This window comes from Lampetra planeri, chromosome 18 (assembly GCF_965212315.1).
Source record: "Lampetra planeri chromosome 18, kcLamPlan1.2.h2, whole genome shotgun sequence".
Classification (NCBI taxonomy): Eukaryota; Metazoa; Chordata; class Hyperoartia; order Petromyzontiformes; family Petromyzontidae; genus Lampetra; species Lampetra planeri.
The window spans coordinates 7607033-7620297 of NC_136124.1; the positions used below are offsets into that span (position 1 = coordinate 7607033).

At 47.1% G+C, this 13265-nt stretch overlaps 1 protein-coding gene across 2 annotated transcripts; it reads left to right on the forward strand.

Moving 5' to 3' along the window:
* The first annotated feature begins 1428 nt into the window (after positions 1 to 1428).
* Positions 1429 to 13246, forward strand: DPH6 (diphthamine biosynthesis 6). 2 transcript variants are annotated; one of them, XM_078602448.1, is made up of 8 exons: positions 1429 to 1535; positions 4838 to 4929; positions 6882 to 7090; positions 8012 to 8085; positions 9027 to 9145; positions 9418 to 9479; positions 11155 to 11249; positions 11873 to 13246. In XM_078602448.1, exons 1-8 carry the CDS (start codon positions 1513 to 1515, stop codon positions 11964 to 11966), a joined length of 768 nt encoding a protein of 255 aa, XP_078458574.1. In that variant the 5' UTR covers positions 1429 to 1512; the 3' UTR covers positions 11967 to 13246. The 2 variants fall into 2 exon arrangements, with proteins under 2 accessions (XP_078458574.1, XP_078458575.1); XM_078602449.1 differs by having other exon boundaries at positions 6882 to 7066.
* The last annotated feature ends 19 nt before the right edge of the window (positions 13247 to 13265 follow it).

Here is a 13265-nt window from a genome sequence, read left to right on the forward strand (position 1 = left end):
CCCTTAAAGTTGGGCCCAGTTTGGGGATCCTCGAGTTTTGGCAGTTCAGGAAATGTGAGATCCAAAATATCAACGACTTTATCTGATGATGCATCACGAATGAGGTCGGAAGCCCTTAAAGTTTGGCCCAGTTTGGGGATCCTCGAGTCTCGGTTCCATTCGGATCAAATCAAGGTTGGAGGCCGAGGAATGGCCATGTTGGAGTTTGAAGTCTCGTGTCAATGGGGTCGGGAGTCACGGCAATCTGGTCGGAGATAAAAGTTGGCAGCGTTGGGATCAAAGTCGGGTGATGGGGGTCTGACAATTGGGGTCATTTGGGTGACGTTACAAGGGGGTCTAGGATTGTCGCCTGTCTGGGATTGACCTCGACAGGTTGAAAAATGTAAAGTTTTTGGGTGCGAGATAAATTGCTTTGTAACGATATCAGGTGGTATGCTGAACTTTATGACAGTATAGTGCACAACCTTGATAGATCTAGGTTGACTACTTAGATTACACATGTAAGCGGTCAATCGGAAGCTTCGAGGCCAGGTTAAATGAGTGGCCAGGTTTTAGGTCATTGGATGAAAGCTTATGCCACTGGAGTTTGCCCAAAGTTGGTCGTTAGATTGGTCACAGTAGCAACCAGGCAGGTTCAGGTCATATGTTATTGGGTCATGGGCGTTAGATCAGCGAGTCTGTTTGGAATAACAAGGTAGGTAGGGGTCACGCTCACCTGGTCTTCCACGACCCTGGCAGAAAGAACCCACGACTGAATGAAGTCCTCCACAGTGCAGACAAATCAATTGTTATCGGTCCTTCGATGCCTCCAGGTTATTGCCCCCACCCCCTCGCCTTTATCAACCCGCACTGACCAACGTGGTGAAGTATGGTCACAAAACTCACCACGACCTGCACAGCGTGGGTGTTGTTAGCCCAATATTCAGCAGTAGATTGACAAAAGTGTTGCACTGTGTATAAAAACAAGCCGACTACGTCTCATACCCATATCTATCCCTCCACGTAAAATGTTTTTCTGTTCACACATCTCATCAATTCACGTCTGCCGGCGAGAGACTCAGAATGTGTCGAAACCGGTCTCCAGTAATTTCAAAGCTGAAATTACGCACTCCCCACAAGGCCGCAACGGCTGATGGGAGACGTGTTAAAAAATAAGCAAAAAAAAGTGTATTTGTTTTGTGTGTACATAGCGAGGAGGCGCGTTTGCCATGCGTTCTATTGACTTTCCCCGTTCGGTACCCGTGGCGATAACCGATGGTAAACTCGTTCACCACGTGGTGGGTGGTTGGTTGTGGTTTGGTGGTGGTGGTGCCTCACCTTGAAGCCCCCCACATTCGATTTCGCGCAGAGCACGTGGCAAGCGCGCGCGCGTGCGGCTCCTCCCACCCATCGCTCATTGGCCCCGCAGCCTGCCACGCCCTCTCGGCGCTGTCGACCAATGGGAGAGTTTGGCGAGCGGATGCGAAGTGGGAATTGTGAATCGACGGCGCCGTGGTGGAGGTGGAGGAAGCGATGAGGGTGGTGGCACTAATCAGGCGAGCGGGGAGACAAAGGCGGTCAGGCCCGTTGGGAGGGGGGGGCAGGGAGACAAAGGCGGTCAGGCCCGTGGGGGGGGGGGGCAGGGAGACAAAGGCGGTCAGGCCCGTGGGGGGGGGGGGGGCAGGGAGACAAAGGCGGTCAGGCCCGTTGGGGGGGGTGCAGGGAGACAAAGGCGGTCAGGCCCGTTGGGGGGGGGGCAGGGAGACAGGCGGTCAGGCCCGTTGGGGGGGGCAGGGAGACAAAGGCGGACAGGCCCGTTGGGGGGGGGGCAGGGAGACAAAGGCGGTCAGGCCCGTGGGGGGGGGCAGGGAGACAAAGGCGGTCAGGCCCGTTGGGGGGGGTGCAGGGAGACAAAGGCGGTCAGGCCCGTTGGGGGGGGGGCAGGGAGACAAAGGCGGTCAGGCCCGTTGGGGGGGGGCAGGGAGACAAAGGCGGACAGGCCCGTTGGGGGGGGGCAGGGAGACAAAGGCGGTCAGGCCCGTTGGGGGGGGGGGGGATTGTGTTTTCTGTGTGTGAGTAATGTTGGGTGAGTGTGCCGAACTGATCTGGGGTTTATCCGTAGTGTGTGTTGGTGTGCGAGAACTTTATGGGCATAACGTGAGTGCTTTATTGAGTGTGTGTGTCAAATATTGCTTGTGAGTAATTATTTGTGTGTGTGTGAGTTTTTAGTTGTGGGCATTGTGTATCTGGTGTTGTGTGTGGTTGTGTGCCGTTCTGGCCTTCATAGGCGCTCGCTAACAGCACTTGCCCCAACAGTATGTTAAGGTTTAACACGTAGACTTTCGGGATCAATATTCATAATATTTAGTTTTGGGTTAGATCGCGTAAATATATATCTTAAAAGGTCGAGTCGGCCTATATGAATATATTTGGTGCGATTTAATCCCAGAAAAAAACTATATTATGGAGTCTGTTTAGGCCAGGGGTCTGCAACCTTTAAGACATAAAGAGCCACTTGGACCCGTTTCCGAAGGAAAAAATAAACTGGGAGCCGCAAAACCATTGCAACATTTAAAACAAATATAACACTGCATATATTGTTTCTTACCTTATTGCTATATACAGGATCGTGCAGTCAGCTGTCAATCTGAATAAAAAAGGACTTTTTCACTTAACAATGTAAAATATATTTTTGCAAATTAATAGCTAAATTACCTGGTTAATGGGATTTTTGCTCCTGAACCTCAGTGCACAGTGTCTGCACATCAGGGCTGTAAGACGTCACCTTCATTTTCACACAGGCTTGCAAGCTGTCATCTGTGAGGCGTGATCGATGTTTGTTTTTAATATAGTTCATGTTGGAGAAGACCTGCTCACATACATATGTGGAGCCGAAGATCGACAGGACTCCAAATGCATACTTTTTCATGTTTATATAAGTGTTGGGGATGGCATTCCATGTTTCGAATACAAGTTTGTCCTGTTTGGGAAGGTTTTCAATATCACTCCATTTATGATTCTGAGCCAGAATGGCCTTCTGACGGGCAACATCCTCAAGAGTAGCGGTCAAGCATTTGAACTTGGACACCCATATATCTTTGTCGGCTATATCGGCCAGTTCCATCTCAAGATCAGGTTGACTTACACCTGCAAATGCAGTCATATTCAATAGGGATGGATCGATCGCCAGGGGAGTGACAGGGAAGGATAATGTCGTTTTTTCCTCTCTGAACTCACAGAATCGTTTCCCAAACGAACTTTGCATTGTGGTGATTGCAGACTTGAAATATTCCAAATTTATCGTATCATGACTTTGTTTGAACTCTCTCAAAGAGGGAAAGTGAGACAGTGTACCTCTCTGTAAATCTTTGACAAACACTGTCAACTTGCTCTCGAATGCCAAAACCTCCTCCAGCATGTGCAGGGCTGTGCCTCCTTTCCCCTGAAGGGTTGTATTTAGCGTGTTTAGATGTGCTGTCATGTCTACCATAAAATGTAATTTTTCCAGCCACTCTGGCTGTTCCAGCTCAGCAAAGGTGAGCTCTTTGCTGCCCAGGAAGGTTTTTACTTCTTCCAAACATGTGACAAAGCAACGGCAACGTTATTGCCTGTCACCGGGCGGGCAGTGTGGAGCGGAGCGGCGACCTGTCAGCAGCGGCAACGCCAGAGCAGGTGTCACAGTGCGCCTCCTCCCCTCGCTAGCATCCGCCCCGGAGCCGCGGTCAAGGTTCAAAAGAGCCGCATGCGGCTCCGGAGCCGCAGGTTGCCGACCCCTGGTTTAGGCTATACGGGGGAATATTTGTGTTGAGTGTGTGTGGTGTGTGTGTTGAGTGTGTGTGGTGTGTGTGTGTGTTGAGTGTGTGTGTGTTGAGTGTGTGTGTGTTATTACTGTTGACCAGCAATAACACCGTGCTGATGAAGTGCGTGGTAGGCAAACCTAAAGTTCAAAGCTTGCGTGGTCATGGCATTTGGTGTCTCCCTATCAGTAGCAGACGTGGGCTTCCCCGTGGTGGACTCAGCCTGATAGGAACCTCCGGGACATGCGGTGGTGATACATCTCTGATAACAAAATAACACTGACCTATGTGTGCGGCCAAACGGCTCGTGTGCCTGCTGTTCTTTTTTTTGGAACTCGCTTCATTTGCTCGTACAGCAAACGACCGACGATTGACCGGTGAAAATTACAAGGCAATAGAAACACGGAAACGAAAGTGTATTGGACAAATGGTGCAATGGGGAAAAGCTGGAGAAACTTGATGTTTGGTAACTTGGACGCAAAAAGGAAGAGATTAGGGGAAACGTATATTATGTTTGGGTGCGAGTCGCCCCTGCACTTTGTCACACTTAACTGCGGAATCCACTATTCAGCTCTGTAAATGAGAACACCAACCAACCCATCGTGACACTAAACACGTGACTTGACTGACACGCATTGAGACAACTCTAAGACACCGACAACAACAACAACAGCGAGAGAAGCCATGAAACCGATCCACAGTTTCCCATCCGTTTCACTGCTGCCTCTCGATCAGTCGCATTGGCTGAAATCGATTGTGATGGTCACCCAAAAATAAAGGACCACAATGCAATTATTCAGGAACCGTAGGCCGACTTATTTTTTGCACAGGTTTCTTGGTTATACCCCTTGCTGCAGACGCCACTGTGCCTATTTCTTCTTGTGAACCGTGCAGGTGTCGATCAACGGCGATAGCGAGGCCAAAATCTCTGAGAGAGTGGAGTCGTCTTAGCATCATAGACGTCACGAATGACTCCGTCGTGAGTGGAACAAGTGAGACGGAGCAGCGCTTTGAACTCGCAGGTGATGATGGCTGTGTCTGCCGTGTGCGCGTGTTCGTAGCGGCGGCAAGGACAGCTGCTACAACTTGATGCAATGCGTGGCCAAGGGTCACCAGGTTGTGGCGCTCGCAAACCTGCAGCCCGTCGGCAAAGGTGAGCTCGCCCCCCCCCCCCCCCCCTGTGTGTAGCTCCACACAGGTGTGTGTTGGTGTGTGTGTGTGTGCTGGTGTGTGTGTTGTGTGTCGTTATGGGGAGCGGTAGTGTAGCGGTTAGCGCTACGCTGCGCTACAAACCCGGCGACCCGGGGTTCGATTCCCGCTCACGGCCAACGCCAGTGACGATTATCTGAACCGGTCCTGGGCCTCCCCTAGGTGGACTCAGACTCAAATTAGTACCTGGTGCGGTGTGTAAACATCGCCACTGGGGAGACAAAGGCGGTCGGGCGTGGTGCTGGCCACCCACCCCCTCGTGTACCGTTCTGGCCTTCATAGGTGCTTGCTAACGGTGGAAATTGTTTTCGCTTCACGCGTTTTTTGCTTAACGCAATACTTTTCAGGAACACATCTACTGCTGCGTTCGACGTTTGACCCAACATCCCAATGCAGAACCCTCCTGAAAGAGTTATTTAGTTTCGCTAAGCCTTTCCAGGATAGTTACACTTTAGATTAATAAAATAAATAAATCAACTCATATTTTTTTGTTTCTTTTGTCATTTTAAATTGAAATGTCAGTGGGAAATTCCACGTGAAGTGTTTCACACACCTGGCCCCTGGTCCAGGGAGATTGGGTTGTTGTGGTGAAGGGGAGGGGGGTGGGCGTGACTATATTTTGGAACTGTTAAGATTTCCAGGTAAAGTGGAACCACAGTCAAGTGCTTGCCTGCTGCTCAGATAGTGACCTGCAACCAAGATAAGGGATGACATTATCGACCTTACAATGTTATTGGTTACAGCAATGCGCTGCTTCATTGACTAAAATCCATTCTTGTCGATCGCATGCGGCTCCTGTTTCAATAGAGGAGACTGACCGACTGATTCTTACGCTCGCAATACATGCATTCAAAGAAGGCGCAATAGTTATTGATTTACAATCTATGGTATGTATATGTTAATCGTAAGTAAATTATATGCTAATATATTTCGGCTAATGCGGCCAATTAAACTACTAATGAGACGCATAAATTAGACAACAAATAATTGATAAGTTTATTAATGAAACTTAAGACGCATTTTTATAATTTAGCCTTATGACTTTCTGATATGATTTTACTGTTTTGTTAATTTTTTTTATTGTGTATTTTTATTACTTTAGGAGTGTTTTTACAATATTTGTCTTTGTAAGTGATTCATTTGAACTAGTGTGAAGTGGCCTTGAACGTTGTGGTAAGAAAGGTGCTCTGTAAATAAAGATTACGGTTGTTAAATGATGACAACGAATTGGGACAATTGACCACATTGAGTGGGAACTTGAGAAGGTGTTGTTATTTTATTGGTGCTGGGCCCCACTTTCTAATACGTAATACTTATTTACTTAGAGTTACTTGCTTACCTTTTCACTATTTTGCACTCCTGTGGTTTGTATTGTTTGTTGATGTGAATCACTGATCCGCCTCGACTGGACATTTATCAAAAAGAGTTTCATTGCTCATCAGAATCCTCCAGCATAAATAAAGATTCTGATAATTCACTTTGGCCTGTGCTGCTGTGTAGCTGGCTCTTTATCTCCTTCTATATTTCGCTGCCCCGACTCATTTGCCAACCATGTAATTTTCTACCAGAATGTAACTTTTCTTTCCCGCTATTTTTGTAAATCGTCTCCAGATACGATGCATTCAGACACGACGTATTCACTTTATGCATTTAGTTAAATCGTTGCTGCGGTGCATTTTATTGAATGCAAATTAACTTTGTTAGTAATTTGGTGGCATCTCTTGTGCAGTATTGTCACGTGTCGCACTGTCTCACGAAGGCCGTTATTCCGGCCAATACAATTAGGCAGGCCAATACAATTTAACGAAAAAGTAATTCGGGTGATATCCTGATTGGTGAGGGCGAGTGTAACTTGCCAATGGACCGCATATAATGGTGTGTCCTTCGTTGCGCCAGACGAGCTGGACAGCTACATGTACCAGACAGTGGGACACCAGGCCGTGGGCCTGTACGCCGAGGCGATGGCGCTACCGCTGTACCGGCGCTCCATCCAGGGCGAGACGCTGGAGAAGGGACGAGACTACACGGAGCATGCCGGCGATGAGGTGGAGGACCTCTACCACCTGCTCAAGGAGGTCAAGGTCAGAGGGTCGTGCATCTCGCACGTACGCGCATATACCGTACGGTGCAATGTGGATTCATAGCGTGTCTAAATGCGACAATTTCAAGACGCTGTACAGAAATAATGCCCGTCTTTATTTTGTAGCGAGAGGCAGTCATAGGCAGAGGAGAAGAGGAAGGTCTTGAGTCAGGACTTGAACAGAGGTACGGAGTCGACGTCACTGAAAGGGAGTTTGAGACTGGGTGCAGCAGAGGAGAATGAGTGACCTCCCACTGGACAAAGGTTGGCTGGGAGCTTCAACAAAAAGCTTTGGTTGCAGGAGTGGAGTGTGGGTGGAGGGGAGTGATATGAGAGGAGAGAGATAGGAGAGTGCTTGGAGCTTGGTGAGAGGGGAAGAGGTAGGAGAGCATATTTTAAATATGGTGATTGCGATCATTAAATTTAAGCCCTTGAATAGATTTTTTTATTAATTTGATTTAAAATTAAAATGTTATTTAAAAGAGAAGTTGAGTAACTATTCGGAGCTGAAGCAACTCGGCCGCTAACCACAGCCTACTCATCTTGGCACATCCTTTATATGAACCAATTGGCAAAAAATATAATATTTGTCATGAATAGTCTTAATTCAAATTTGAGTAGATAGTCCTATCAGAGATGTAAATGTGGATTGTGGGCAGGCATGGTGGCTGGAGTTTCAAAAGCTCTGTCGGTGAACTTGTATACATGCCACTGACAAGGTAAGGATAGAGTAGCAGGAACATCTTTGACAGATCTTGTCCTGCCCGGCCACTTTTTTTAAAGTCCTTGCGATGATGTCACATTGAAAGTGGACGGTCGCCCCCATGTGGACAGGTTGTGCTCCTGCACGCTCTTGCGGCAATACTCCGGCCCGGTCATTTGTGCCAAGTGATCGTTTACGCTTGGTAATTGATGGCTGCGGTGTCGATTTTGTGGTGTGCGGCAGGAGAAGGAGGCGGTGGAGGGTGTGTCTGTCGGAGCCATCCTCTCCGATTACCAGCGTCTGCGCGTCGAGAACGTGTACGTCAGCCTGATGGAGGCCGCCGGAAGCCGGCGACACTCCCAGAATGTTAAACTTTGATCTTTTAAACAACTTCCTTGCCATTTTCAATTGTGCTATAGGCATCATGTCATGAGCAGAAGTAAACTTTCGTATCTCTTGCACAGCAATGCATTTCTTCATGTTCGAGAATGGCTCCCTGAAGCTGTTTCTAATCAATCTTAAGTGACCCCTGGTCCATACAGTAAGGAGCAGAACTTCCCATCCTCTCGCCTACAGAGTGTAATGTACATTACGTGAAAGTCTCACCAGGATATTTCATTCTCAAGATGCTGTAATTTATCCCAGTTAAGTGTAGAACCAAATTTAATGCGATGGGTTTATCTGTGCAGTAATTGGTCACCGTGCTGAGTAAATCAACTCGCTGTGTTTGAGAACCCGGTCGAGTGTTTTTAAAAAGCTGAGCTTGGTAATGAAAAGTAACATACCAATGCATCTGAAGATAGAGTATTCGTCAGCGCCTACCTGTTATGACACATGAATCTTAAACATGAGCACCTACAAACAGGATGGAATAATAGCTCAAGTGTGCAAAGAAGCATAGAGCTATGCATGCTTGGGATTACGCTGAGGAATACATCGATTGGAGTACATATGCAGGTTACAGATATAACTTTGACTGTTAAGAAAATGAAGTAGGTTTGGGCAGGACACGTCACCAGAAGGGATGATGGCCGATGGTCAAGAATAGTGACGGAGTGGCAGCCAAGGGATGAAACGTGTCCGAGATCACTGCCACCAAGGGGATGGAACGATGACATCGACCCGTGTGGAGGTGCTTGCCAGATTATTGCATTGCGGCGATTGTGGGCGATGGCGGCGACTTGGGGAAACTGTCATCCAGCAGTGGATCGACGATGGTTAATGACGATATCGTGGGCCTGTGTGTGTGTGGGAGCAGCTGCGAGCGGCTCGGCCTGACGCCGCTGGCGCTGCTGTGGCATAGGGAGCAGGAGGAGCTTCTGCAGGAGATGGTGACCGCTGGCGTGGAGGCCATCCTCATCAAAGTGGCCGCACTGGGTCAGGCCGCTGCCCTTAAACTGTACACACTGCTAGCCCCACGTCTTATTTCAACAGCAGAACATTCATAAGAATAATGTCAGTGTCATTTTTGTGTAAAAAAAGCCTAGTACATCTGCAGTTATTTTGTCCATCCATTGGTGCATGAGGGCTTATCCACAAGCATGTAGGTCATGGAGGTAATTGTTCATACTTCACCATGCTGGTCATTGCGGGTAGAACTCTGGATGTAAACACAGTTCTGACTGGGAGTGTTTTGATCTGTGATGAAGGTCTGGACCCACGCAAGCATCTCGGGAAGAGCTTGCTTGAGATGTCGCCACTTCTGGTATCGGTAAGAACCTGGGGCAAAACACTGTGCAGCGCTGCGGATTTACAAAGCGTCTAAAAGCAATCTGTCTATCGCATAGAGAGAGCTGATCAGTTATAGGTCTCTGTAGGTTTATTTGAGTCAAACAGCTTTGTGAGTGTATGGGACGTTATACATGTCTATACAAAACAATTTGGATTGAACATGGCGTCTATATGCGACCGTATCTCAAGACACAGGACAGACACTGGGTTTATTGAACGAGGCAGTCATAGGCAGAGGATTAAAGGAAGGCCTTGAGCCTGGACTTAAATAGGGGCGCATAGTGTCGACAGCTCAGGTAGTTGGGGGAAGAAAGCTCCAGACTATGGAGGCACAAGTGGTTAATGAGTGACCTCTCACTGAGCAAAGGTGAGAAGTCCACAACAATCATAGTCACCATTACAGGGTCAGAATGTAGGTGAAGGAAGATGCAACCAAGAAAAAAACAAATACAGTCCTGCAGATAGGCAGACACTTTTTAAAGGTTTGTTAATTTACAAGACCTGAAGGTGGTTGAGTTGCTCGGTTCGAATCACTTGGGCTGGCACCGCTGAGATCCTCGTTTTGAGTCTGGGATTCAGCCACCCGTGTATAAACCGAGTAGTCGCATATAGTGAGTTGATGCCGTCAGCCTAGTCACGAATAACTGCACAAACAAAACAATTACATTTGTTTGCTTAATTTGAGAATCTTCAAGATTTGCGATTGTGTAGCGCCCCCTAGTGTGTAGGTGAAATATCACTTCGTAATTCCTCGTCTATATCCCCTTTTGTGGGCCGTACTCTGGCACCTGTTGATGCGCTGCTGTGCAAGATTTCTGAATGGTTAATTCATCTCATGTCATGACGGTGATTGGCATACATTTGGGAGAGATAAACATTTTATAAGGTCTGACATTCCGACCTTAGTTACGACGCCACCTTTAAAAGCAACATCGTTTTAGAAACTTCACGAGAGTGCACTCAATAAAGTCACTTTAAAGTATTTTTTCTCGATAATGGAGCTTCATACTCGCATTCTGAAACCCATAGCTGTATTACGTATATGCGAAGTTACAATGGCGGAGCCAAGATTTTCAGGTAGGGGGGGCAACCCCTCCAGCAATGAACAATGATAGAGGAGTTGTTAGTAAGTAAGGACTTGTCCCTTGCTTTTTATTCGACGCGTATGGGGTGATGGCGCAGCCATCGATCGAGGGTCGAATTCGAACCGCGTGTGATCGGCATCACGCTCGCTGAAGGTGAATGCTTTCAGGGAAGTCGTGTACTGTATACGCAACTGCGCACAATTCTGTGAAGTCACTTATAGCCGTTTTGCCGTTACTTATTGCCAATTATGGACTCAGACTATTGTCTTATCATCGCATAGTCCCTGGCACATAATAATATGTTACACAGTGGCAGTGGGGGTCGCAAAATGCCGATTTATTACTAGTAAACCCCAATGATCTGATCTAAATTAGGGATTTCGATCGGATCATTGGGGGGCACGTGCCACCCCCCACCCCCCCCCACTGGCTCCGCCAGTGCGAATAAAGATCTGTTTGTTGGGTTGCGTCTACCTTCAATGCAAAGGGAATTATTCCGTACATTGTGCGAACGTGGTGACTGTTCTTGCTCCACGCTGACCATTCACATGAGCGATGCCCTGTCCACAGCTCTCGCAAAAGTTCGGGGTCCACGTGTGCGGGGAAGGCGGCGAGTATGAGACGTTCACCCTTGACTGCCCCATCTTTCACAAGCGAATCGTCATGTGAGTTCCGTCCCCAGCAGTGCCTCCAGTTGACCTTTGTATGCGACTCCGTTTAGAGAAAACATGTATATTTACAGTGCTTTGGCAGTTCACTGCTGTGTGAAGGCCTCCCCACTCCATGCTGGATCTTTCGGTATTGTTTGACTATACTTCACCATGCTAGTCAGTACGGGTTGAAGGTAGGGGCCCAGGACCGGTTCAGATATCGTTTGGCAATGATGTTGACCATGACTGGGATTCTAACCCAGGTCGTTGGGTTTGTAGCGTAACTCATGGACCACGAGCCACTGCTCCTCCCTTAACATTATTCTTAATGATGACGTCCAGTTTGCATTGTGCCTTTCACTGTCATTCCAAGGTGCTTAACATTCTCAATGTTGACTCAATGGCTAAAGATGCTTTTTTAAGTGACTTCAGAAGTTCTTCGGTGGGCCCATCTTCTGGGGTGCAATGCTTGCTGCAAAAGTCCCGTATTGCAAAATGTCTTTGTCTTATGATGACAACAATCATAAAGACATTCTAAAGAGAAGTGGAAACAGCCATGGCGAGTGCAAGGAGCGCAGTTAACATTGCCCGTGCAATGTCTTCATCCGGTGAAGAAGTGCGGTTTGTTTTCTCTGTAGAGACGAGAGCGAAATGGTCATCACATCGGACGACGACATCGCTCCTGTGGGATACCTGCGTTTCCTTCGCATGCATCTGGAAGACAAGTCCTGACCGCCACTCGTAACAAGAGTTTACTTGAGCACTCACAAAGCGGTATCGTGGGAGGAACACGTGCTCAACTGCTGAGGAGGAACTTGTGGAAGTGTGGTTTTGCAGCTTTGGAGAAATTACTTCTCCTTTTACTTTGCACGTAACAATTCATCGATTTAAAATAGACTCTTACGCAGCAATATACGTGCATAACATTGTTTGTGTGAGAATTGATCACAGTACAATGTATGAAAAGCATATGCAAATGTTACATTTAGGATAATGGAGCGAATGAGACTACAAATGAGACAGAAAAAGAATGATGCAAATGAGACGATGACAATTTCTAAAGGTTATTTAACTGAATTGTGACCTCGATTTGTGATATTCAATCGCAGGTGAAAGGTCCAAACTGTTTCGTCTGTATTTTTCACACAAGCATTAGTTATGGGTGCAATACTGCTTGTAATTATTGACCGTGATGCAAAGTCATGGCTATGCCTGGTTTTCCTCTGCGGCGAGCAATTATCTGGTACAGTCTTGCACAAATCCCAAATTCCTTGTGGTTAGCAAAACCAAAATCTTGGGTTATCTTTAAAATGTGTGGTAGCTATGAAGCAAATTTCCTCCCAAGTGTGCTGCTTGTGGTGTAGAAGATGACTACTGATGTGCACTATGTTTCATAAACATGTGATGAATATGTTGCTTAATTTCTAGGCATGTTTTGCTGAACTGTTGTTTAACAGGCCGATAAGTGACAAAACCCTTGTCTTTTGAGCTTTGGAGGATATTGTTAATTCACAGCTCTCTGTCAATCCACTGCCTTGCCATACTGGTTCAGTTATGGTCAGTGCACGTTGGTGAGGGGGTTGGATCCCAGGACCGGTTTAGATATCACTTGCCACTGACATTCGTCGTTCGCCAGGAAGCAAACTCGGGTTGCCAGTTTCATAGCGCAGTGTGCTAACCACTGTGCCACCCCCCCCCCTCCTGGAGGATTATGAGCAATAAACAATTATAACTTATCGAACTAAAATATTGTTTTAAACCTGTGGGTCTTTTTGTTAACAATTTGCATGTGTTTAAGCAGAAAACTGGGCTAGTTTTGCCTTTTCCAATTCTCATCGGCAGTGTCATACCTGTTTGCATTGAGGTTACCTTGTGAAGGTTCAACAAATGTAGCCAACGAATTGTTATTTTTAATACTTGAAAATAGTTTAGACATTCCATTCTGTGCGAGCGTTTATCAGATAGTTGCATATGAAACATACATTTTTAAATAAAATATGTTAATGACCTGGCGTGATGTTGATTACCGGC